The sequence below is a fragment of the Dendrobates tinctorius genome, unplaced genomic scaffold (assembly GCF_039654945.1).
Source record: "Dendrobates tinctorius isolate UK_male_01 unplaced genomic scaffold, ASM3965494v1 ptg000183l, whole genome shotgun sequence".
Taxonomy (NCBI): domain Eukaryota; kingdom Metazoa; phylum Chordata; class Amphibia; order Anura; family Dendrobatidae; genus Dendrobates; species Dendrobates tinctorius.
In genome coordinates, this window is record NW_027361850.1 from 5,619,256 (window position 1) to 5,647,244 (window position 27,989).

General features: G+C 42.9%; 1 protein-coding gene across 1 annotated transcript in view; it reads right to left on the bottom strand.

The window, feature by feature from the left end:
• Window positions 1-1,586: 1,586 nt before the first annotated feature.
• PTP4A2 (protein tyrosine phosphatase 4A2) overlaps window positions 1,587-27,989 on the bottom strand; it is a 47,503-nt gene continuing 21,100 nt past the window's right edge. The window contains exons 2-6 of the mRNA XM_073551952.1: window positions 13,468-14,149; window positions 11,871-11,963; window positions 6,256-6,386; window positions 5,309-5,383; window positions 1,587-3,463 (exon numbers count right to left, since the gene is read on the bottom strand). Coding sequence (XP_073408053.1) covers window positions 3,355-3,463; window positions 5,309-5,383; window positions 6,256-6,386; window positions 11,871-11,963; window positions 13,468-13,563 — 504 coding nt within the window. The 5' untranslated portion in view covers window positions 13,564-14,149 and the 3' untranslated portion in view covers window positions 1,587-3,354. The remainder of the gene's footprint in view (window positions 3,464-5,308; window positions 5,384-6,255; window positions 6,387-11,870; window positions 11,964-13,467; window positions 14,150-27,989) is intronic.

A 27,989-nucleotide genomic window follows, 5' to 3' on the forward strand; every position in this document is an offset into this window, starting at 1 on the left:
AATATAGAAGTAAAAACATGGTGGTAATGACACAGTTACACTGATTTAATGATACATTTAGTGAGGGAATCCGATCTGTGGTTCTTGTGAAATCAGCAATTGATGTTTTCTTCTAATGATATTTCAGCAGATAAGGGCAAGGCTGTGGGTAGGGTTGTCTCCTCCTGCTCCAGACTCTCCACCCAACTCTGGTGTTTCAATGGCAGGTCACTGATTTTTCCAGTGACCTGCCATCGGTTTGAAATCTTGCGCTACCGCAATCATTGACGTTAACTTCACAGCTGACTTTCAACTAAAAATGGTGCTGGTGATGGTTCGTGTGCAGATTGAGATCTTAGCTCAATGATCAACACACCACCCACAGTCACGCCACTGTGCACAAAAGCTTACGAAACGCAAACTTCAGATGATTAAACAATCAAGACGCAGATCTCTCACTAAAGACAACTATTGAATCTGTATATCAGTGCCATTATTGTCATGCATAATCGTGATGACAGGTGCTATATAAGGATGTCCATTATTTACACCATACCGGAGAACACACAGTCATCAAACCTCTGATACAAAGCCATAAGGTCTCCGTGCTTTCACGCATCTGTAGCATGCTTGAGACCTTACTACACAAGGTATTGCCATAATGGCACAGGTATACAGAATTAATTCATACTTTCAGTGAAGAAATCCATTGCGTGGTTTTTTATAAAATCATTACAAGTTTTTATCTCTGTGCATTAAGGCTGTGTGCCCACGTAGCGTTTTTGATGCGTTTTTCGGGGTCAATCTGCATAAAAAAAAACACTTAAAAGCATCCCATTCATTTTAATGCATTTTGGCCTTTTTGTGCCAATGGACGCGTTTTTTACCGCTAAGGAAACGCTTAGCGGTAAAAAAAAATGCAGCATGTTCATTAATTTCCGCTTAGGTTTGCGTTTTTGGCTATTTCCTATAGTCCAAAAGACGTGTGGAAAAAACGCATAAAAACGTGCATTTTTGCGCAAAAACGTGCAAAAATCACGCGTTTTCTGGGAAGGAGACCCGTTTCCTGAGCGTTTAAAAACGCTACTGTGGGCACTTCCATGCATTTATCTTCTGGCAGTCACAGGGGAAAATGGCACCAGTGTCTGGTATGTGCAGATTGAGATCTCGGCCTGTCATTAAGCCGAGATCTCAATCTGCACATGCACTACCCATTCTCCCAACGACTGCCAGAAGATCAGCTTGCATCTGTGCAGTTACCGGTGCCATTTTATTGAAGCACAGTGAAAGATCAATAAGCTCAATTACCTCCCGTGGCTAGGGTGGTGCTGACATGGAATTTAAAATAAAGATGAAGATACAGAAGAGGCCCTGTGGCAGAGCCGAAGACCCTACCCACCATAATGTCTAATGATTATTTTAAGAAAACCAGGCTGCGGATTTCTTATTTTAAAGTATTAAATCAGTATACCAGCGCCATTATAGAAATGCCTTTACTTTAATATGTATAACTCCAATGACAGGTTCTCCAAGTTGTTCATGTGAATATGAATGAAAGGGCAGAAATAAAAAAACAAAAAAAAAAAAAACAACAAAGACTGAAAACATAGAATGTGTAAAATTTTATTTATCATATTTCATGAGATCAAGGACATTTCTAGCACTTAATGATTTACACTTCGATCACCTGTCCCGGCACCTCCTTCAGTCACCGTATCTTTGAAGCAGGTAACAGTGTGGAAAGTTAAGTTACATTTGACATACAATTCTTAATTGACCCCTGCATGACATATTGCCTCACAAGTGGGAATAAAGGGGGTTTTAGGCACAAATTTCCCACTTGTCCGAATTACAAGGGATAGAAGTAGTTACAATTCATATTGGGCATAGTTAAGGTATAAAATATGTAGTCAGCTTGTGACTCGACCACATGACGTCTTGTGATATACAAGTAATAGGCATCACGCCGTTGATATTTTGAGCAGCAATAATGTTTTCTTTCAAGTCCATAAAGGTTTTAAAAACAGTGAATGTATACACTGCAGCATTAAAATTCATGTATTTGCATATAGGATACAATCTTGTATTCACTAAGGAACTGGGGATAGGAGGCTGAGTGAGGCACACGAATTCTGCACCGTCTACTGTACGCAACAGCCCAGTTATTTCAGGCAGTGCTATAGGATTGCATTCCCGATATGGAATACAGCAGCTTTCTGTCACTAACCATAACGGTCTTAATAAAGTGATTTAGCTTGTGCAATTTTACCGTCTCTGCAATCTGAATGTGACTCCACTAAAAAGTATAACAAAAAGCAGTTACCCCAAAAACAGACTGTACACTGTCCAAGGCGGGCTACAAATAATACATTTGATATTAGACATTAGCTGGCAAATCCAAGACCGGAAGAAAAAAAAATAAAAATGGACAGGATATGAATATATGCACATACTCTCTGGCCAAGTCTCAGGTATAAGCTTGGATAGATACAGTGCAAAATATGGTTGCAGTTCTTGAGGGGAAAAAAACAAAAACACAGAAATGCATCCATTTTTTGGCATCGGCCTTTAATTAATGGCATTTTGAGTTGACTGTGAAACTGTGCTGCAGGAGAGGGAAGATAAGACGACTTACTTTAGTTGTTATTTGGACTATTAGCTGCCATAGAAAACACAGATAGCAAAGGATTTGGCTTAAGGCTAGAGGCAGTGTTCAAACAAAGCATCATTAGAGCCGTGGTGGCAGCAGGGAGATGTGAAGGGCCCAGAGCAGCACTGATGTTCATCTCCATCACCTGCATCCCTTACTTTGGATCATTTGCTGTAGACAGACTAATGTTTCTAAAATTGGCTAAAAACAACGACCCACGTATATAGGAGCTCACCCATCTGCACCTGAGCAATAAAAGAGTTCAAAGGAAAAGAAAAGTCAGCGTCACATTCATTTGGTCCAGACAACTTCCCCAGTGTCCTCCTGCTCTCCCCAAATACAAGTGTTTTTGCATGTGCTCTTTATTTACCTTCCACTCATGTCCTTTAAATACAAGTTAGTGTCCCCTTAATGCTTAATACTGGAGCAAAGACACATTGGAGGAAATACCTGAACGCTATAGTTTTCCCCAGTTACAATGAGACATTAAAGGTTAATTGCACGTGAACCTATATTCTTCCCCTGTCCACCTTCTAAATGAAGCTTGAAGAGAAAATTAATAGAAACCTGTTTTGATTTTTTGTTGCCTATTGTGGCACTTTTTGTAGTTTGGGATTTGATGGGACGGAGGTGAGACCAGTCTGCTGATGTTTAATCATTATTTTCATCTAGATCCATTGCCGGGGTCACAAGAATCTGGTCATCCTGCTTGTTTGCATTCACCTTTATTGCATACAACAGTGACCATTGGCATCCTTGAATCGCAAGCGCATCTTTGGCCGGTACTTCTCCAGATAAAGCAACTGTTTGGAGTTAAACGCGCCTCTTCTTTTCCTAGCGGTATAGAAAAATACCAAGCTTTAGCAACTTTTATACATGGTTTCCAACAAAACACACAGCGCATATCATGAGCTAAATCGATTTTAACAAGTATGAAAATTAATAGTTAAAGGGAACCTGTCACCAGGTTTTTAAAAATATAAAACCTTCAAGGCCTCTTTTACAGTATTCTAGTTAGTAGTAAGTCCCAGTCCTCTCTGCATAGCACAAAATATACCTTTTATTATCCCTCCCATACAGTGCGGTCCAGGGAGAGTTGCTGCTCTTGATCCAGCTCCTCTTTTCAAGACTCTGTTAACATCCTCCTACCTGCTTCATGTGGATGACACTTCCTACATTATCCACACAGTGTCCCCCAATAGCGCTCATAATACTGTAACTTTCGAGTCATCAGCCCCCGTTGGCCATTCCCGGGGTTTGTGCATGACAGTATTTTGAAGCATGATTGGGGGACATTGTGTGGATGACGTAGGACACATTATCCATGTGAAACAAGCAGGAGGATTACGACAAGAGGAGGTGCTGGATAAAGTCCAGTGATGCCCATCGGACTGGACTGCATTGTATGGGGGGGGGGGGGTAATAAAGGCATTTTATGAGCAGAAGGAATTGGAGAGTTACCGTATTTTTCGGACTATAAGACACACTTATTCCCCAAAAATGGGGGGGGGAAAATGAGGGTGTGTCTTATAGTCGGAGTATACTTACAAGTAGTGTGGCAGCACAGGAGTCGGGCGATTATGCGGCAGTCTGACGCTGCGGGGCGATGATCACACTTCCTTCCCATGCTGGTGCGGCAGTATTCAGCGGTGCAGGGCTCCGCCGACATCTTCTGAAAGCCCGGAGCCCCGCACATCCTCACTGCTGTGACGCGATGCCTTCCAGTAAAATGGCCGCCGGTTTGCACATGCGCAGATTGAGATCTCAGCAACTAGATCTTGTCCCGAAATCTCGGAAGACGAGATCTTGGTGCCGAGATCTCAATTTGCGCATGCATCGACCCAGCGGCCATTTTCCTAGAGGTCATTTTACCGGAGGCCACCGTATCACAGCAGCAGGGATGTGCGGGGCTCCGGGCTTTCAGAAAATGTCGGGGCAACCCCCGCACCTCTGAGTACCGGCTAACCTGGCGCACCAGCATGGGATGGGATTTCTTGGAGGCCACTGCTACAGCAATGGATGTGCGGGGGCTCCAGGCTTTCAGAAAATGTCGGTTGAGCCCCCATACCACAAAGCCTGCCGCACCAGTCTGGGATGGAAGTCATATCGCCGGACAACCGAAAACCCCGTGACCACACTCCACCAGCGCTACCGATTTCCCCCTGTAACCTGAATTCAGACTGTAAGACGGACCCCCATTAGACATTAATTTTTTTTCCCTATTTTCCTTCTGAAAATTTGGGGTGCGTCTTTTGGTCCGGTGCATCTTATAGTCCGAAAAATATTGTACACAGAATACTCTAAGAAAGGTCTTAAAAAGGTGGTGGCTGTATTTTATATTGGGTAAACATGGTGACCGGCTCCTTAAAAGAAAATCATTTTCACAATGGAGATATACAAACAAGACAAATTCTGTAGAATATACAAGATTAGTGCACACATATCAGCTATATACTACTTATGAATGGAATCTACTCATGACTTGGTGGTGCAAGTCCAGTTCTCCAGACAAATGGTTGCTCCCCCATTTAAGCAAAGTACGTCAGTATAACACGGTTTAACAAGCAGCTTTTGCACAGCCTTGTTTACCAGAAGCAGAGGTCTCAGGAGGTAAAGTCAGAGAGCCAGATAGGGAGGGGAGGGAAGAAGAGAGCGGAGTCTGTTAATGAGCTCACTTACTGCCTGATAAACTGCACAGCATCCTCGTACTTCATCCCGCATTCAATCAGTGCTAGAGCAACCAGCACAGGGGCCCTGGAAGAACAAAGTACAGAGATTAGTTATGTGTGCAATTCAGAGCCTGGATCCTCGGGGCTTACCAGGGGTGCACGCACCAGAAAAGCATGATTAATTGGATTACAACCAACAGTTTCATCACATCACGCATCCACTGCCCGATCTGCCCACAGCACTGTGCAATATGGCTACAGCTACACAACTGCTCTTAAGCCTCACTGACCTTTCGTAAATTATTTGCCTGAATCTATAAAGTAGGTCAAGTAATACACCATAGAGTGAGCCAATTCACTCGTATACTGTCAAGGGTTAAAGTTCTTTGCATACTTAATTTCCGTGAATAAGTGCGGCTCAAGTGAATAGGCATGAAAACCAGTGTACCCCGAGCCCACAGCTCATGACCTGCAGATCTTCATTTCTGCTGCCAGACACTTTATCATCTACATCTTACCAAGCTGCAAGTCTGGGGCATGCAACATCCCCTTCTACAAACACTCGCAGCCCTCCGTGCCCAAAGGCAGTGCCCGCCAGCTCCAGGATAATAAGTGCTGTATGCCAATTACACAGATCCATGGCACACCAATTAGCCATAAAAAACAGACCAGATGCGGCTTCATTTATTTTACAACCTTTCCAAACAGTGCCCGGTATGAAATTTTACAGAGCGACAATACACAGCGGTTTGAGGGAACAAAAACAGCAAAGAAAAAAAAAAAAAAAAAGACCACCACATTATGACTAAACAAACAAGGAGGCCAATTAAAAAGCGTCATGAAAAGATTACAGGGGGCTATAAAGAGTCAGCTTACAGATTCCCGATCATAGGTCTTCTGTATTGCCATTTCTGGCTTTTGTAAGTGTTGTGGCCTATATCTAGGCAATGTCCTCACCTGCCCAGTCCTGCCACACAGTGTACTGCAATGCAGCAACCGGGTTCTTCACGAAATTTGGTTTTTAAGAGATTCAGCCAGTCATCCACTATTTGTGTAGGAGGTGGGGCGCCGTCATCAAATGGCCAGTCCTAAATAGAGAAGGTGACAAGTAGAAGGTAAGTACAGAGAAAGCAAAATAAGCATCAATACACTTACAGGGAACCTTCTATGTCCCCACTATTATTTATTTTAATTTTACTCACTTATATAACGCTATTAATTCCACAGGGCTTTACGGACATTATCATCGTTGTGCCCCATGGTGCTCACAATCTAAATTCCCTATCAGTATGTCTTTGGAGTGGGAGAGGAAACCCATAAACACGGGGAGAACATGCAAACTCCTTAGGAGGAATAGAGCCAATATTCTGCCATAGCTTTCGGTAAGAATGATGAACAGCATTGTACAGGTATTAAACCTGCAGATATAGGGTTAAAGGCTAACCACTGAGCCATCGTGCGGCTACCCTGTATCTGAAGGTTAATACCGGTACAATGCTGTTCAGCATCCTTACCAAAAGCTAAGACAGAAAATTAGCTTAATTCCTTCCAAGAGCCACAGGCTTAGTCACACAGGTGTGCCTGGAGTGGCTACAGTCATAACTCACAGCATAGTGAGTGGCGCCTATGAGCACGTCCCAGCACTTTAACGCACAAATGCGAGCTGTCAAAGTGCCGGGGCGTGCTTACAGCTGACACTCACTGTGTACTTGGCAGTGTCTGTAGCAGCTCTGAACAAGTCGTGCATTCAGTGTGGCAGCTGGAAAACATTGAAACGCCATTAACCTGTAGATTAACCCTATATCAGCAGTTTAATAACATTTTGGTGATGTGACAGGGACCCTTTAAAAAAAAAAAAAAAAAAAAAAAAAAAGGGTTGTCCATCTTTGGGGACAATGTCTTTGGTACTTAAATGCATGCAATTGGGGCTAAAAATCATGATAGCATATTGTGTTTCATTAATGTTTCACCTTTTGCCTTCTACAGTCTGTATTGCGCTGTCTAGTGCTGGCTGCACAGTCAGTTAATCAGGTGAGCCATTATCTTTACGTTATCAGACATGTTGGGGATAGGGTTTGTCGCACTTACCATTGTGTAAGTATGACCAGATCTTCTCCTTTGTCTTGTTGGTGCAGCTTTCCTCAGACTGATCAGAGCTTCTGTCCATAAAATGGCTGCTGGTGGAGGAACGTGTGACCAGACCAGTCCATAGATCTCCAATAGAGAAACACCTCACATGGGAAAGCGACTAGTCTATTAGAGGGGGCTGGTGGACAGGGCTGGTCATCAGCAGCTAGTTTATACACTGGAGAGCTGAGCAGTCCGAGGAAGGCTGTACTAATAAGTGCAGGAGGAAAACTGGTCATGCTTGTATAGTAGTAAATGTACACAAAATTAAAAGTAAAGAAAAAAGTACAGTAAGTAGCCCACAACAATATAGCCCTCAGCAGAGCACCATATTTAAAGAATGAGTCAATCTTGAAAAATGATAGAATGTCATTAGCGTTAGGGTCCATTAGTGCTGTGACCCTTCAATGTGCTGGGAACTGCAGTTGCCCCATCCACTAAGGCACAAGTGAGCAGAGGGAGAGAAGGAAAAGAGTCAGTATGAAGTTTGCCCTGGTAGTTTAACAATAAGGACTTGTCGTTGTCGTATTACATCCATGCAGTGAGGTCGTAGTCATGTAACCACACCATCAATTATGTGGAGAATGTGCCTAAGAATTAAAGGAATTAAGAATTAAAGTTCAACACCCTCAAACCACAAGAATCTGATGAGACTGACAACACTAGGATCAGGCTCTCTGCATCTACATTATACTGCTCTCAGATTACATCGCAAAAACCTGCTGACAAGATTCCCCTCAAGCCACAACACTGAGCTTTATCCCTCTATAACTGGCAAGTGACTTGCTGGCCTTAAATTTAAAGAGCATAACGCTTTTTTCTTCAATATACCTTATAAATGAAAACCTTCCAGAACAGAATGTTCCCCTATGCCATTTCTAAAGCAATTCCATATTCCGCAACAAATACAGAATGTGGCTGTCTAAGGCTACTTTCACACATCAGTTTTTAAGCATCAGGCACAATGCGGCGAAAAATGTAAAAGCCGGATCCGGCGGCGGTTGCCGCCGGATCCGGCTTTTTTCCCCCCATAGACTAGCATTATCGCCGCATTGCGCCTGTTGGCCATGCAGCGTGTCCGGCTTTTGCCGGATACGGCAAAAAATGCCTGTCCAGCGTCTGCAAAAAAGTTCCCTCAACAGATGATCCGGCGGGCTGCGGCTTCTACCGGATCAGGTTTGACAACTTTTCGCCACAGCCCGCCGGATTTAAAAAACCGAAGTCTGAAAGTAGCCTAAGGGTGGGGATGGAGCAGACAGCGCGCACTCCTGGCCGAATCCTGTGCAATGTATGTCAGTGCCGGCAGTTTACCTCAGTCTTCGGCACAGTGCTCCAGCTGCTCTACCTGTCAGCTGGTTCCTGTGGACTCAGTAACCAACAGTTTTCCTCAGTGTATAGGAGGACAACCAGCTGACAGGGCAGAATGAGCTCAGCAACATTGGCACTTCCCTCAGTGTTTACCACACTGTTACTACTTGTTATGCCCCATAAAATGTTCCATAGAATAGGCCAGATAAGATGCTCCATTGAATATGCCCTCATATTCTGCCCCCATAAGATGCTCCATTGAATATGTCCCCATATTCTGCCCCATAAGATGCTCCATTAAATATGCCCCCATATGCTACCCCCATAAGATGCTCCATCGAATATGTCCCCACAAGATGTCCCATAGATTAAGCTCCCATATATTGCTGCTGCTACTGCAAGGTATTTTAAAAAAAAATTAAAAAAAAAAGGACACACCTCTCGTCGCTAGGGGCCAGGTGCCGGTGTGCTGCGCGCCCTCTGCTGCCTGAACGTCACTGACAGAGGGACCAGGCGGGCAGACAGCAGCGAGCAGCATTGGAACCGGGACAGGTGAATATAGTATATACTAACCTTCCCTTGGCGTGTCTCTGCAGCCCCGTTCTCCTACGGTCTCCCTTCCTTCCTACAGCGGTCACGTGGTACCGCTCATTGAAGTCATAAATATGCACAACATTCATGGCTTTAATGAGCGGTACCAGGTGACCGCTGTAGGAAGGGAGACCGTGGGACAAGCAGGGGGGCTGCAGAGACCATGCCAGGGAGGGGTCAGTATGATGCGACACCCCCTCTCCCCCACCTATCCACTGGCTATATGATGAGTCGCGTATAAGCAGAGAGGGGGACTTTCAGCCCCAAAAAATGGGCTGAAAATACAGGAGTATATACACGGTATATAGATTCTGAGGTACATTTGCTGAAATTATCAAAACTCACAGGAGGGAGGGGGAGAGAATATACTGATGTGCTTCAGAAGCAGCATAGGGGGAAATCTTCTACTAGGCTTTTAGAGGTTTTCTTTCGGATTTAATGTAGAACGTATATTTAAAAGCTTAAATCGATGGGTCTACAGTACATTCAATAAAAATGAAAACGACTGTTACACTTTAATCTTCTGCTTTTAGTTATATAAAAAAGTTCCAATTATATTCTTAATGCCTTAATTACATGGCCATTTTCTGCTTTACCCTTGCCTTCTTCCAAGAGGCATAATTTTTTTCCCATCAATATAGCCATATGAGGGTTTATAGTGTGTGGGAAAAGTTGTACTTTTGAATAACATACATTCTACCACAAAGTGTACTGGGATGCAAAAAAAAAATAAAATAATTCCAAATGCTTCAAAATTTCAAATCGCTATAGTTTTGTTATTTTAACCCCTTCACGACATGAGTCATTCTAGTACGGCGCATGTCTTGTCCCTCCCTTTTATGTGGGCTCCGGCGCTGAGCCCACATCTTTCCGGGCACATGTCAGATACACAAAAAGGAAAAAGGGGTGTGGTGTGAAGGGGTTAAGTGATTGGGGGGGGGATGATGGGGGGGGGGGGGGAGGGGGAATTTTTTTTTTTTATAAAACAACTTTTGTTGCCATTTTCTGTGATATCTGGCTGTGCGATTGCTAATTTTATACTTCCTGAACTGACAGACATTCGTATTGACACTATTTTGGGGTAGATACAATGTTTTGATCGCCTCCTATTGCATAGCAGCAGCAATTCTGGAGTTTTGAGGTTTTTTTCATTACGCTGTTGACAGATCGGATTAATTTATTTACTTTGTTTTGATAGATCAGACTTTTACAAACACAGTGATACCAAATAAGTATTGATTTTATTTTTGATGGGGCAAAAAAGGAGGGTTTTCTTATATTTGAACCCCCCTCCCATTCTCTGACACTTTTTACTGGATTTAAATAGTCCTCTTAGGGGACTTGAAGCTGCGACCATCCAATCGCCTGTGCTATACATCGCAGAGCATCAGTATTACTATGCACAGCTTAAGTCACAAACTCCTATGAGCTCTAGCCATGGGCCGGTGATAATGACAAGCACGTGGTCTTCAGCAAACCCCCAGCTGTCACAAGGACCTATTGGTGCCCTATGTGATCATGTCATGGGCGCACCAATGGAAGAGTGGAATGATGCGCCCTTCCCCCTTGCCAGTGCATGATAAATGCCACGTGACAGCAGAATTTAACAGCTTAACAGCTGCAGGTGGAGTGGAGCCCCACCCGCAGCTGTTAGAGGCACAAGATGGCTGATTAAATGTGGGTTCAGCTTGAGAGCTCACATCAAAATCAGGGACATGACAGATAATGTACGTTTATGTCATGAATGGGTTTAATAGATCTTAAAACCAGGTAGAATTCAAAATCCCCTGCATAGACATATTTAGAACATAAGCTGTTGCAAACAGCCACCACTAGGAGATTCATGCGGCTATTAACAAGTCCAAAGTATAAAAGCACAGTTAAATTGTTGTGTTCACGCTGGGGGAAAAACCACATTCACTTGTTCTGATTTTCTGGAAAACCAAGGCAGAAACAAACTATCACGTGACTTAAGTATTGCGCTAACTTTTGGAAGTAAATTAACAAAAACCTGGTGACCGATTCCCTTTTATGTAATCTGAGCAGCATGATTTAGAGGGCAGAGACCCGGATTCCAGCAATGTGTCACTTACTTGGCTGTGTTTTGTGGTTTCAATACCTTAACTGTAATATCAGCAGATCATCACTACCGGACAACATGCCTCATGCCTCCTGGTCCAACCACATCCCTATACAATGTAAGCTGTAGTGTGAGCAGGTTATACACAACTCAACAACTGAGCTCTGCTAGATCTGCAGCAGAGAAAACGGTCATTAGGGTCTCCTGCTACCTCAAGCTGCTGTCAGATTACATAGAAGAAAAAACGTGACAGATTCCCTTTAATATTCAGTTCCTCGTTAGGACTGTTCGTCAGTTTTTCTTCTCCAAACAAGCAATACAGAATTCATTAGGCCTCACTATAAAACTTTTGCTGCTCAATGACAAATTCCACATCAACCCTTTAAAGAACTTTAGCACGTCTGCGTTCTGGTCTAGTATTCCAAAATGGTTTAAACCGAAAGCAAACTGAATGGGAATTACTCACGAGCACTTGTATGCCTTCCTTCTCTACCGGAGCCTTGTCATATGTGGCTTCACAAACTCTCACAAGAGTGGTGACTCCATATTTCTTCAGCTCCTAAAAGGAGAAAAACAGCAATCAATTTACAAGAAGTATTCATTTAGATTCAACCATAGACCACTGACTTTTCTATTTTCAATGATCAGCAATACTATGAGTAAGCTATTTCGTCACACGCCATTCTGGCAGGTAGATTCACTTTGTATTACAACCATCCGTAAATTAAAACTAATGGTGATCAGGCTTATTAGAGTTTATTCTTACGCTAAAATATACTTCCAATCATATTAAAACAATTGTTGTATAGGAAAGAATTAATAACAATTCTTCTACATCTTCTAAAACTCCCTATTCATCTTCAGTACCATACTAAAATCACTCCTCGGCGTAGCAGAGATCAAGATGGGTTAACAATTCACAGCGGTCAGGTATAGCTCCTGTCAATATAAACTTATGAAGAGGAGAGGAAGAGTAAACTGACATTGCTACAGCTTCTACCTATAGCAGTGTTGGATTCACAGCCACCCTGCTTATTACTCTGTCTTCCATACTGGGGTATCTTAAGGATTGAGATAGAAGTGTTGATACGGTTCCTCTCTCTCTGTATGGGAGACTTCACAGTTACTACTATTCTGAGTGATCAGTACAGGAAACAGGGACGATGAGGAAAGGAGACTGATTAATAAAGAAGAGCATTTTCCGGTATCAAGATATATTATAAAGTTCCTTTTTCTTCATATGCATTGATTTATGTACACTTCAAATAAACCATGCTATAAAAATAATTCACAGTATCAGAACCTGTGCCGTCACCTCAATTTCCACTAAGTTACTTCATTTGCAATGTTATAAATAATAAACTTCAATACATTTTTTTAACCGCTTCCATTCTATGCACAAAGAAAAGCATCTACTAAACCATAAACCACCATACCATAGATTTTCTATGTAAATGTTTGACTTGCTTTATGTAAGTGCCTCTCAGCAGGTACAGTAGTAAATCTACAGTGCCCACAGGAAGGTCAGGCTATAACCCAGATCATCCTGCAGATTAGAGTTTGTTGGGAGTTGTCCACTACCTCTTAAATGTATCAGCTGACAGGCTGCAGCGCTCATGTGACAATGTCACGCGAGCGCCCAAAGAAGACAGTGCAGTCATCGCTGGAACACTAGTCTAGGAAGGTAGCATATGGAGTTCTCTTATTAAAGAAGTAGTTGCCCAAATCGTGGCCAACCCCTTTCAGGATATTAGTTAGGCAATCAGTGCCCACTTTACAGCAATTAGAGGCTAGAGCCAAAAAAAAAAAACACTGTCTGTATATAGGGTCCTCTTACTTTTGAAGGAATCACTGACTATAAATCCTGAAGAATTGAGAATGCAGCTCTGGATTATAATACAGACCAACTCCATTACATTGCTGTAATTTTCTCCCCTATTAGAAAATAGATGAAATTTGCAGCACAGTAAAAGCCATTTTGATCTGACGGAAATAGAGGACAATTCAGACATGCCTCATTCATTCAGCTACCCCAAGAAGCCAGTTTCCGTGCCATTACTTACCTCTGTGAATTTGTTGAGCGTGGCATTAGTTGGATTATGGGTGATTAGAAAACGCATACACTCATAGGATATTTCCACTGGAGCTGGACGGTTCATTGTGACAAGTTTAAAAAAATAATATTTATTTAAAGACAAAAAAAAAAAAAACACTCCCCAAAAATTCACAGCAAAATCTTAAAAAATTCTATAAAGAAAAAAATATATATATTTGCAGGTGAAAAAAAAAGTATATTATTGCAAAGTCCCAAATGAGAGATGTTTAATTTCTTACAGATAAGCACTTTTGGGATGCAGAACAGCATCCAAAAGAAACCTCTCACATTACTTCTGGGAAGGGAAAAAAAAGAAAGGACTGAATAGATTTATATATATATATATATTGCAACCAAAAAGGTCTACTACAGTGAGGCACTCATTAAAAGGGAGATTATTTTGCCTTCAAAATTCTTCCTTTAAAAAAAGGAAAAATTAAGTAGTGAAAAAAATTTGGCTTTGAGGTGGGATAATAAATAGGAACTCCCATATGCTTTTCTGCAGCTGACGAGACTGGAGGGGTGGGTTTAAGGTGACAGAGAAGCCTCTCAGCTCACTTGTCTGCACCAACGCTGTGCTGAGCCTGGCAGTATTCTGTCCACACACGCTGAATCGCCATAAATGGTGGACATATATTCCAAGAGTGACCCTGAAAGAGAGAAATACAGAGACATCATTAGAAAATAAGCAAGACACCATCTGTTATGTATGCAGAGCTGGTCACAATCATTACCGGCTCAACAATATCATGTTGAGCCTGAAGAAGCACATTTCAGGCGAAACAGCTGTCCACATCATGTGCATGTTGCCCCAATAAAGAAGCCGCTACCAGTGATGAGCGCCGCTATTTTTTCATCTCTTCTCTCGTGCACAATGTCTGTATGCTGCCCAGAGTCTACAGGGGCCGCCTGCTGCACTCAGGATTGCTCAGACAGCGATGCTCAGGAGCGGCCATATCATTGGTGCAACCTGTGCAGTTGCAAATTGGCCCATTTCCACCTTACAAGCAGCTTCTATCACAGACACATAAAAAGGGATTATTTGTAAAGAACTGCAAAGGGTCCACATACAGCTCTTGAACAGTAGCACCCTCTGGGTGTCTGCCCCCAACAGAAGAAGAGATGAGTGCACACACTAAAGGCCCTGTCTCACATAGCAAGATCGCTAATGCGTCATCGATCTTGTGACGCAAGAGCGATCTCGCTACATGTGACACGCAGCAGCGACCGGCCCCCCTTGCTGGATATCGCTGATCGTGCAGGAATGTCCTGGGCCATTTTTTCGTCATCGGCGTCCCGCTGGATCGTTGCTGCGTCGCTGAAGAGATCTGCCTCTTTGGCAGCCTACTAGCGATCATTTAGCGACGCACCAGCGATCCTGACCAGGTCATATAGTTGTTGGTATCGCTGGTGCGTTGCTAAGTGAAACGAGACCCTAACATTGAAGGAGCCAAGCACAATCATTTACCTCTCCGGTTAGCATCAGGAACCCTATGCTTTAAAGATCCTGTGGACAGCAAGAAGCCGCTACTGTATACAGTATAGGCGACATTTTGTGAGCTTTTGGATACTACAGTGTCAGTATGTGCAGGATTCAATCTAGGCATTAGAAATGACCACTATCAGTCATAGTAAGGAAAGGCGCAGAAGACTAATTTAGGGGGCAACATGGTGCACCAAGCATATAGCCACGCCAAGGGTGCACCCTAGCCTCCTCCATCCCAATTTACATTAAAAAAAAAAAAATGCAAGACAAAAGTAATTTTTTTATTATTAGGTGGTGAAGTCCCCTATATGAATGTATTTATTTATTTTTTGGGGGTGACAGACGGCCTTCAAAAGTGGCATGGTAGTGTCATAGGCATCACCTATCCTTTGTTGCATACTACACGATTAACACGGCTATAGATGTGACATGGGCAGAAGACATGTGCATTGCGAGTTGCGTGATACAGGTCTCTATGGTGGGGTGGCGGCACAAGCTTAATGCCAGCTGTCAAAAGTGTTGTAATGCATGACAAAACTCAACTCAAGCAATGGAAGCAGGGGCAAATCAAGTTTTAATTTCTGCCCATTGCTATGGAGCAGGAGTACTGATCACTCATTACGAGGCACGTTTTATAGGCCGTCCAAATGGAGAACCTTGATGATGGAACAAACTCATTTACCAGCCAAAGATGTGGTAGGCAAGAGTGTTTTTTGCTTTTTTGTTTTTTTTTTTTAACCAAAAACTTTGCCAAGTCTGTCCATGTTCTGCCTTTACATTTGCAGCTCATCCATATTGAAGTAAAAGGTGGCTAAACTGCCATGCCGGGACACGGACCTGACCGAATTCATTCTTTAATGTCCTACTTGTGGACACCACTATGTTTCCAAAATGCAAAGCACATTAGAAGAACAGCTACTGTATGAACAGCCCTACAAAAATGCCTTCTAAGAAAAGATCCACTCAATGTACAGTAAAAGCTCTAAAGGGAAGAGGAATCAGAAGAGGTTCTTTTATCAGTAAACTCCCACCAGAAAGTTGATGGAACACCGCACTATAGCCTAACAAGTCTCAAAAGACATGGAAAAAGATAAGGGTCACCAAGAAGAACCTGCACAGGACTGATCAGTACATCTCAAAGACATGTTATGTGCAGCCGTGCTATGATCTATGGTAAAGAAGAGCGACAATGCTACAATTATACTGTAATGGGTCAATGGCAGCTGAGCAAGTTAATGATTTAGTGGGTTAGTGAATAGGCCACTTACGGGCCAAGACTTTACTAGACTGGCTCGGAATCATGTTGCTGGACATGGTTCACTTAACACCCAGTCATTGTGCTCGTTGTCAATGACCTGCCGTAGTTAATAAGATTCCAGTGTAGTACCTACTTTGCAGTCTAAAGGGTCAGACGAAAGGCGAAAACCCAATCATATGAACTGGGTGATCGAAGAATAGCATGTAGAACTTATACAACATCAACATGAACAGAGCCCCAGGCTGAGGATTCCTTCAGTCTAGGTCACACATACAAAGGCTTTTCTGTGAGCACATCTTATGGTGTCCCTTAAGATTTTAGAAAATGTCTTCTATATTGAGATTAATTATGTTTGATGCCCTCTTAAACAGCTGGTAGATCCACAAACGCAATTGGTGAGCTATAAGACTCTGCTGTAATGAACAATCATCTGAAAATGTTCATTTTATACAGTTGAACCTGCTGATTCAGGTCCTTCTCACTCGGGGATATTCCTCTAAGGCCTCTTTCACACTTCAGTTTTTTTGCATCAGTTCAAATCCGCCAAAAAGTCAGACAAGCGGATCAGAGAGAGAGAATTTTTTTTTTTTGTCCGGCACCCAGAAAGAATTTCGGGTTAAATGAGTGTCTGGAGGATCCGCCAGAGAAAAAAACGTTGCAAGCTCCGTTTTGAAATCTTTGAGGATGGTGACAGACAGCAACTTTTGGCGGATCCTCAAAAAAAACGGATGCAACGGACGGCAATCCGTCACAATCCGCCATTAATGCAAGTCAACGGGGGAAAAAAAAACAGATCCTCAAAAGAAAATTGAGGATCCGTTTTTTTTCAAAACCTGGCAGATTGTGACTGATTGTAAAAAACTGAAGTGTGAAAGAGGCCTAAGCGGTGTCAGCAGCAAACAGAATAACGGAAAAACTGGAATATGTCCTGTGTCTGCCAATCACATATAATTATAAGATTCCAATTTCATTCATAGCATTCTATAATTTTATATTACACACATTACATGACTGAAAATGAAAAAAAAAAAAAAAAAAGACACAGTAAGATGACGGACTTCCAAGTAATGCCAATCTTTGTGTAGGGATGGTGAGAAGGTTTTGACAGTTGTCCATTTGTGTAAATTAGAAGCAGGTAGAAGAACATTATTGTACGATTCATACATGGGGCATATACCGGGTGAGTCATAAAGGACGGACGTTTTTAAACTAATCATAAAATCGTTAAATATTTATTAAATATAAATGTATTCACAGATTTGGTTACGTATACTAATAGCATTTAACAAATTCAAGTGTGGAAGACAACATCTGCCATGTGGTGGCCATTATCAGTGATGCATTTCCAAAGGCGTTCTTGGAAGTTGGCATCAACACGTTCCAACACAACTCTGTCGATTTGGGCAACTTCCACTCGAATAGCTTCCTTCAGTTCTTGTAATGATCGAGGCTTAAGCTTGTATACACGTGATTTGAGGTGACCCCATAAGTAATAATCGCACATGGACAGGTCTGGGGACCTAGGAGGCCAATTAATATCGCCAAACCTGGAAATGATGCGACCAGGGAAGAGAGGGCGAAGAACGTTCATTGTTGCTCCGGCTGTGTGGGCCGTTGCCCCATCTTGTTGAAACCACACACTAGAGATGGGGATATGTTGCCGTCGTAACTCAGGAACAAAGAAGTTATTTATCATGGCGATATAACGTTGTGAGTTCACGGTAACAGTATTGCCATTATCGCCTTCGAAAAAGTACGGACCGATCACGCCATATTTGCCCATAGCGCACCACACCGTTACCTTAGGGCTGTGCAGCGGTCGTTCATGTAATTCTTTCGGATTTTCATAGGCCCAATAACGGCAGTTCTGCTGATTAACCATGCCATTGACATGGAAATGAGCTTCATCACTCATGAATAAAATAAGGTTGTCGTTTTGCTCAATAATTGCTTCCATCTCATGTGCGAACTTCAGTCGCGCTGCGTAATCCCCGCGCTCCAACTGTTGCACAATGGCCAATTTATAGGGGTGGAAATGCAGGTCTAAATGCAAAATACGCCTTACTGTACGATTACTGAGGGCAAGTTCTAAAGAATGTTTCCGAGCAGATCGACTCGGACTACGCAGCATGGCTTGCCTGACGCGTTCCACATTTTCAGGGGTACGTGCCGTTCGTGGAGCCCCCGGTGGTCGTTTGTTCATTAGTGTACCTCGTGTACGGAGTGCTTCAACCCAACGTAGGATAGTGTTACGAGCAGGGAACAGCTTGATTTCTGTGAATATTGAAATGACGCCGAAACTCACGCTGAACGGCTGTGATACACATTATTCTTGACAAAACTGTCGTACGCAAAAACGCGATGTTCTATCGTCCACGGCACCATAGCTTAAACTGAAACTAAAATAAAAACAATGCTTTCACCTCACAAACATAACCCCGCCTCCCGCACATCTCTACCTCCACCTGGTGGTGAGTTATAGCCACTTCAAATACATCCGTCCTTTATATTTAACGATTTTATGATTAGTTTAAAAACGTCCGTCCTTTATGACTCACCCGGTACAATGCAGATCTCAGTTTACTTTGAGCCGATGAACACAAAAGAAAAACTGATAACAGGAAAGACTTCAAAGAATGTGAGGATGTTACCATATGCAGATATTGTTAAAATGACAAAAGGAACACGACGTCATTATCTGGCATACCCTCCTTTGGCCTTATTCAGATGGCAGGGATAATATAGGCAGAGTCAGTGTTTTAATCGACTTTTATCAATGTGTGATTTTCATTCATGGGATATGAGGGGAATAAAGCTGCAAAAACATCTCCTTTGGCAAGACAGCACACCACTTATACACAAAGGTTAACCATGTGCTCTTGTCATATTTTCACAGACCCCGAGACTTGAATGGGTAATTTTGCTCTAACTTCAATTGTAAAAAAAACAAAAATTGAATCTTTTTAAAGTAATATTACATGCAAATCTTAAGATAACTAATTGTTGTATAACTGTTTAAATCCATTACATGCATTTTTGATCAAGAACATGCTGCAGTTGGATCTAAAAGGTGGCTGTACAAAATAGACCGATTTTGAACGATCACACCAATTTCGGTGACTCCTAAAAATCTAATGTCTATGATGTAGTTAGTCCTGACTATCCTTCAATGGCAGATGTCAGGGAGAGAAAGAAGGGTCAAGCATGTTGGATTCGAATATGTCCAATCATTTCGTTCTCATACAAGATGAGCAAGCCCGACCATGACAATGGGCGGGCAAATGTTTCATTCATCACAATGCCCCTTCACTAAAGCTTCCATAGGATATTTATGGGGGGTTTCCTTTTTCCTCCTTTTTATGCTTTTAATTATTGTAGTCAGTGGTCCAGCGACTTCTATAGTACAAAAAAAATATGTTGTCTGGGGCATTATTGCACGGAATTGTATTCCACAGTGAATGATCAAGGCCTCCTTTCTGTAATTACTAGAGGTACACGGGTAACAAACTTCAGTCTAAAAACATTCTTGAGGCTCGTAGTCACCGACAGTCTGCAGAAATACTGGTGGTATTGATGTCAGCACCTGTACATTCAGGATTAATGGGGTTGCTCAGGCATACAGTACTGCCTTATTTGACACGGAGTGTAGAAAATTGGCACTTCTACTTCAAGATGGGAGGTAAAATTGCTACAGCAACCACCCCTTCAAACACACACACATATACACACAGGGTGGGCCATTTATATGGATACACCTAAATTAAATGGGAATAGATGGTGATATCAACTTCCTGTTTGTGGCACAATAGTATATGGGAGGGGGAAAACTTTTCAAGATAGGTGGTGATCATGGCGGCCATTTTGAAGTCAGCCCACCAAGGTGTATCCATATAAATGGCCCACCCTGAATATAAAGCATGTATTCCACATGAATCAGAAGCCCTCTCCTCCAGCAAGCGATCTTACACCGGTTTCACATTTGTGTACGCAGGAGCTGTGGACTTCCTGTGAAGCTCCGCCCACTGCCACACCTCCTCTGGTCAGCTCCGCCTACTTCTGCATGCCCTCTCTAACATTGGGTACGCAGGTTGTGTGGATGTATGTGATGCCTCCGCATGTGTCATTTTGATGATGCGGTGACCTGCGAACGCAACATATGGGAATTTGATGCGGTCGCCGCATTGTCAAAACGACGCTTGCAGAGGCATCCGCATACATCCGCACGACCTGCGTACCCAATGTTAAAGATAGGTACGCAGGCCACATGCAGAAGTATGTGGACGTAGGCAGATCTGACGGAGGAGGAGCGGCAGTGGGCTGAGCTTCACGGAGGAAGTCCGCAGCCCTCCATACGCAAATGTGAAACTAGCCTTAATTGACTTAAGACAAAGAAAGGTCCAGCCATTTGCTAGGAGAACAGGTTTAATCAGAATGAAGGGGGAATGAACCTTAGCTGGTGAACAACAGACTAGTGACATCCCCCAAAACTGGGGCTGGACACTCCTCCTTTTTGGCTGGGCATAAAAGCCAAGAGACATATGTTGGTCTCTCTTGGGACACCATGATGGGACACACTGGCCGAGTATCCTCTGTAATCCCTCTTCTTACTAGGCCTTAGGGATAGTGAGTGATAGGCGGGAGGGCCGACATGGCACATGTGATTTGGGTAATTCAGGCAGTTAATTGTGTGTTTTGAATGTGTGATATTACTGTATTAGAGTTGTAGTATCAGTATATGTGTGTATATTCGTCAGCTTGGTATAAAAATATACGTGTAACAGACTGTAGACTTGTGTGTAATAAATATCCTTTATGGATATACGAAATACTAACTGATTCAAAGCAGTGCAAGGCTGGTTTCACATTAGCGTTTTTTAGTGCAGCGCATCATGCGCCCCTATGTTTAACATGGCGGGCGCATGGTCTAGCGTTTGCACACGTTCGAATGCATGCGGTTTTTTGTAGTGTGCGCCTAGGCGCGCCAGGCGCAACCTATTGCATTTCTGGGTCCGTCCAACAGCGTAAAAAAATGCATGCGCACGGAACGCGCAAAAATAACACATTACAGTCTATGGGAACGCAGGCATGTGCATGGACAAGCGCACGCCTGCGTTTGAAATCGCATGCGTTTTAAGGCTGTGCGCACACGGTGCGGATCCTCCCGCGGATTTTTCCACGCAGATTTTAAGAAATCCGCAGGTCAAATGACCTGCATTTTTCCTGCGGATTTCTTCTTTTGCGGTTTTACTGCGGTTTTTGTGCAGTTTTCCACTGCGGATTTGTAGAATGGAGCAGGTGGAAAACTGCAGCAAAACCGCACAAAAGTCACATGCTGCTTTTTTTTTACCGCACAAAAACCGCGCGGAAAAATCCGCAGCGTGTGCACAGCTGTTTTTTTTTCCATTGGCTATAATGGTACTGTACATCACCTGCAGTTCTGCAGCGGCAAATCCGCTGCGGATCCACGGTAGAAACTGCAGGGCCTAAGAGTTAACATGGCTATAAACTGGTTAAAACGCATGCGCCTAAAAAAAGCAAACGCATGATGCGTTTTTTGCATGCGTTTCTATTGCACACGAAGCGCGGCATTAAAAACGGTAATGTGAAAGTAGCCGAAGGAATAGATAACGTTAAGGCATTACTAAGTGGATATTAACTATTAATAGTAGAGTTTGGCGTTAATAGTTAATATCGGACCTCAATAGAGATGGCAGGGAGAGTTCCCTCTTTAATAACTATTTAGTATTTTAGGCGGAAAATTCGTCCTTTATCCGCCTCCATGCATAATGAAAGAAGGACTGGGCATCCTAGGGAGTATTTCACTGTTTCCTATACAATCAATATGCTACATGTCCTATTGTACACCATTATGGTGCAGTACCAAGCAAGAGCTACTGGGGCACTGGTAGTATTATGCCCACCAGTAGTAAACAGGCTACCTAGTCCACATATCTGCTGAAAAGTGAGATACAGTGAGGCACAACAGGTTGGCGAAGGCATAAGGTGCTTGTCAACAGGTGGTGGAGCGAGGCGATGTGAAGTAACAGCAGGAGGCACCATAGTGACTAAGAAGAAAAAAAAAAAAAAAAAAAAAAAAAAAAAAAATGGTGCCACCCAAACAGCATGAAGTGGCGGGAGGTTACTTGCCCCCTACAACTGGCCTAGCCTCTTACCAACCCCACTCGAACCTGGTGGGGAAGAAGGTGGGAAGAAAAAAAAAAAAAAAAAAAAAAAAAACACACGAACAAGGGATACCATGGAAACAAAGGAAACAGCAAGGGATATGCTTCGCTGTCCAGAAGAAGGGAGATTCAGTGGTGAAGCGTTTGGTCCTTTAGCCTAAGATGTCCTAATGACCCAGGGGCCTGATCGTTGACTGCGTCAAAGTATAAGGTCTTGCCAACCGGCAAGAGGACATGGGCTGTACGCTGCATTGCTTCATGGGGTGAGAGTGTAAAAGTCCACTCTGTTACCCATCCTAAAAATCATCTGAAATCTAAAGGTACTGTCACACTAAGATATCGCTAGCAATATCGCTATAACTTATGACGTTATAGCGATATTGCTAGCAACATCGCTGTGTCTGATACTTACCTACAACCGGCTCCCCCGCTGGTTATCGCTGATCGCGCGAGAACGTTCAGGACCGTTTCTCATCGTCAGCTTCCTGTGGCGCTTCCTGTGGAGCGACGAGCCGGGCGGGAGGACACAGGATCGCCTAGTGTGACAGGTAAGTAGCGACCCCCGTCCCCAGCGATGTCGCTGGTGATATCTGCCTGTGTGGCAGCTCACTAGCAACCACTTAGCGATGTACCAGCGATCCTGACCGCGTCATATCGCTGGTCGGGAACGCTGGTACATCGCTAAGTGTGACAGTACCTTAATACAAAAAAAAAAAAAACGTGGACGTTAGCGCCTAAACTGAGGAGGCCTAGAGCAAGCATACAAGGTAAAGTCTGCTGGGGAGGAGCAAACTTTGTCAAGATGAATTGTTCGTGAAAGCAGACTAACCCATAGTTCTTGCGCCCTCAATGATGCGAACGAGAAAATACTTAGCCATATTGAGGCATATTAATATGGAACCACAAGACCTTTTGAAGCCACCATAATGGCTCCGTGTACATCTTTAGTCTGGGCAAAGAAACTGATAGTCTGTGCAATATGCATTCCCCTAAAGTAACCTGACAAGTTCTTAAATTGTTATGTATTGCCATATGATGTGAGAGGATCTGGGGGTGCTAAATTAAAAAAGATACAGCACTAGCTAGAAGGTGATTTATGGCAGTAAGTACCAGTTTGTATCACTGACAAGCTATATCATGAAGTACAACTTTCACAGCTGTAGAGGCGTATATTTGTAGCTCCAAACCTTTCACAACAGTAAGAAAGATTAGTCTGTGCCTTTGCTAGCAGAAATAACACCAGTGGTTTTTTTGCAAGATAGTTTGTACCTGAATAATCAAGTTTCCCCATATTTAATACGTTTAGTGACATGTGAATGAAGCAGAGCCATAAAGTCCATGTGAGGGAAATCGGGCAAAGAACTTAGGCTTGAAAGATTCAAGCCCCAACCCTTGTAAGTATACACAGTATACACCGGTCCTGCTTTACTACCTTTTATGTTGGATTCCTCCCAAAACATGCAGCTGGACAGGAACCAGTGGCTGCCTGAACTGGATTGCCTTGTATAGACAGCAACAGCTGAGATTCTGAAAGGTGTATGAAATGGAGATCCAGGAGTGGTGGGATCACTTACAAAACAGGAACAGAGAACATGAACAGAGTGTTCAAAGAGGCCACTGTGTAATACATAAACACAGGCGAAGTCAGTCAATATGCCATTACCCTTCAAGAGCCGGAAGAGATAAGAAAAACACAAATGAACGCAAAACCTGAAAACTCATGCTAGCCCGGTATATCCAATTTCCTAATCTCATGTGATACTCACAAGCGTCCCAGTTCATGACAGGGTCCTAGCAATGGAGTGCAACACTGATATTAATGCACATGATGCAAGGACTTGCCCAGAAAGACTCGTACGTGTGATCCAGTTTCTACCTTAATAGGCTGGGGATAAGCAGGAATTCCGAAAGCAAGTTGTGGGATCTGCATAATCGTTGTTTGTTTTACCAGCAGGGCATCTAAATACAGCCAAATTTTTAGTCCTAAGAACAGATCTCTAAAAGGGAGGGGGGAGACATACTTAACTTGTACCTAATCATGCCCCCACACTTCTAGGAATACCCTTTTGTTTGGCCAAGTTGGCAATCAGGTTTACGGGGTTCAAGTGAGCCCTGCACCCAATCAGTGCTGGTACCATAAATGAATAATAATAATAATAATAATAATAATAATAATAATAATAATAATACCACCCACACCTTCAGACAAAAATCGAACATCAAGAGGAAGTTAGAGCAGCTGCAGCCCTGGTTTCCGGTTGATTTTCAATACAGCCGAAGGCGGGGGTCAGTGACACCAGCTCCGATTGGGTTTAGTGCTCATGTGAGGTCAAACAAAGGTGAGCCCCAGGAATGCAACTACCGTCACCACTAGAACGTTACCAACACAGGAGGAGAGTATAGGGGTTTTTATTTTAACAGGGCCAAGGAGTTGTCCTAGTAGTGAACAACCCCTTTAAAATGACCCATGCATGAAAAAAGTATGTGATTTTACATAAAATCAACACCAGCTGAAAGAAAAAAAAAAAACAAACAAAAAAAAACCACCACACAGGATTATGCGTGTAACTAAACACTTTTCCATTTCTCTTTCGAACCTAATGGAAATTTGTTTTTTCATCCGTACGATGCAACTATACCATATTTAAATTATTGCAGTTGCAAAAAGCTCTCCCAGTCTATGGCCTAGAGAGCAGAACATAAGGAGCCCATGTATAAGACCCCACAGCAGCCAGGAAAACCTGGAGAGCAGTGCCCCCACACCATGGGTAGTGTGGTAACATCTCATGGACCGCTTCCCCCACCCCCAATTTCTACGCTTTCCATAAATTGCATTCTGCAACAGAAAAGATGCACAATGTCAACAGAATAATTGAAAGCTATTCACTGTTCAATTCCTTGAATTTCTCCTTCACCGAAGCTTAATGCAATAGATTCAATTCTAGTGCAGCCGTTCTCCAAGAACCCTGACAGTCTCAGCATTGACACCACAAAAATGTGACAACTGTAGTAGACACTCCAAGTGTCACTTTAGCTCATAATTACTTGCCATATTTGTCAGAAAGGATAAAAAAAAAAAAATTATTTATTTCCGGGTAGGATATTGCTCACACGGATGACTACCAAAATTGTGCAAATTTTGATGCGGACTTTGTAGCAGATTTTCCTATCCCGATGCTCACTTGGTCCCAGGGACAGTTCCTGCTCATTCTGCGCCAATGGCAGCCTGCGTTTTGGCTGCACAGGTCATGTGTCGTATGCGGCTGACATTTGTCAAATCTGTCTCTCGTATTCTGCCGCAGACTGTGCGCAAATCAAAAGAAAATCCACAGCATTCCCATCCTGTATATAACGTATATTTATATTGTGACAACACATTGGCTAGTGACCAGAACACTACTCTAACCTCAGCAACAAGAAAAGGTTTCTGTAGCTTCCAAAACTTACTATGAAGGTTTACATATTAAGGCTATGCCATGTCAGGATTTATTTTAAGAATTAACCTATAATGTACAGATCATATATAAAAAAAAAAAAAAAAAAAAAAAAGTTTGTATGCTCATGCGGCTGGGGAGGAAGAGGGTGTCAGTCTCACATAATGAGCCTGCCAATATGCTGATCTTCACATCAGCCGATTACCTCTTCAAAGAATCTCCTCACTGCTCAGCCACCTCCTTAAAAGAAGTCAGTCTAAAGAAGCAGGCAATCTGCCACTTTTCTTCAGCCAGAGAATAGATAACGTAATAAGTATTACTCAAATCAAGCCTAGAATATCATAACCGCCAACAGATCACTACGGTTAAACATCCAGCTGGAAGAGAACTGACGTATGAAGTCAGTAACGTCACAGCACCCCCTCAATAAACAGCTGATAAGGGGGCTTGAAGGAGAGAGTTTACGTAATTGGGAAAAGCAATGGAAAAACTAAACATTTTTAAAAGGTCACGTATACTAAGGACTAGTGTACACAACGGAGGTTCACCTGCAATCCTCGTTTTACTTCCTGTGCATAAGTGCTGGAGCCCAGGATCAGTACCAAATATTACATTTGCGAAGTTACTCAATTAACTATTACAAGAAAAGATGTAAAGCAGTGTTCAAAGGTGATCCAACATGACAGCAAGAGGTACAGTAAAGGCCCATGAAATAACGCCAGGTGTACAAGCCCCCACAAGTGTAAGGGCAAAGCCAGATTTCACGTATGTTATTAGCCATGTTGTTCATGGACAGAACCAGTAGGTGTTAAATTCGCTGGGACCTTTTGTTTATGTATTTTTCCTTTTTTCTTTTGAAGACTGAGGCTGCACCACATCAGAGACATGTGCAATTTTAATCCAAGTCACGGATCAAGATGCGACAATGAAATTATACAGATACATGGAGGGGGGGGGGGGAAAAAATTGATAAAAATTGCCAGAAGTCTGACACAGCTGGATTTTGTTTCTCTACCGTGGCAGTCCTACCCAGAGTCTGTGGCGCTTTCCACCTTGGGCAAGTGTCCCACAGGCAGAGGAACATGGTCCTAGATTAAGCAATACAAACGTTTAGGAAGGACTGACTTTATAGCTTATATATTACCCAAGATGTGACCTTCCCCTAGAAATGTGCATCTGGGAACGATTTAAAAAGAAAAAAAAAAACCCACTTCCTTCTCACCCTCAATGGGGGTGGTGGTCTTTTGTCCCCTCATTCTTGGGTCCTCTACCAGAGGCCTGGGAGTTTTAGGGTTATGCGCAGGAAATTGGTTCTTCCCAGCATTTTCGCTTTTCTGGACAGAGCACTCAGATGTTGCTCCTGGGATCTGTTGTGGCCATTCTTCTAAGTGCTCCTATCACCACTGGAATCACTGTTGCCTTCACCTTCCACATCTTCTACAGTTCTCCTTGGAGACCCTGGTGTTTCTCCAGCTTCTCATATTCCTTCTTCCTGATGTTGCTGTCACTTGGCACTGCCACATCCATTACTGTCTTCTGATCCTTGTCTACTATCACAATGTCTGGTTGGTTAGTCAACACCTGCTTATCTGTCTGGATCTTGAAGCCCCACAGGATTTTTGCCCTTTCATTCTCCAAAAGAAAATACAGCACCTAGTGGAATGCAGATCCACAATTTCTCATGACACAAAATGGCAAATCAGCAAAGAGAAAATAATTAAAATATAACTTAATTATTTTTTCTTTGCTGATTTGCCTTTCATTCTCCACCACTTTTTTCTGGGGTCTCCCACCTAGACTTAGGCAGGCTTAGCCCATATGCTGTGCATATGTTCCTGTATACAATTCCTGCTACTTGGTTGTGGCATTGGTATACGATGTTCCTGCTTGCATTTTGCATCCTGCCACTATGTGTTGGACGGTTTCTGAGGTTTCTTTGCATAGTCTGAACCTTGGGTCTTGTCTGGTAGATTCCTGCTTCTATGGATCTGGTACTTAATGCTTGCTCTTGTGCCGCTATGATTAGGGCCTCTGTGCTATCTCAGAGTCCAGCTTTCTCCAGCCAATGGTACCATTTCTCCATGTCAGCCACCTACATTATCTGTCGTTGGCACATCCCATGCAGCGGAT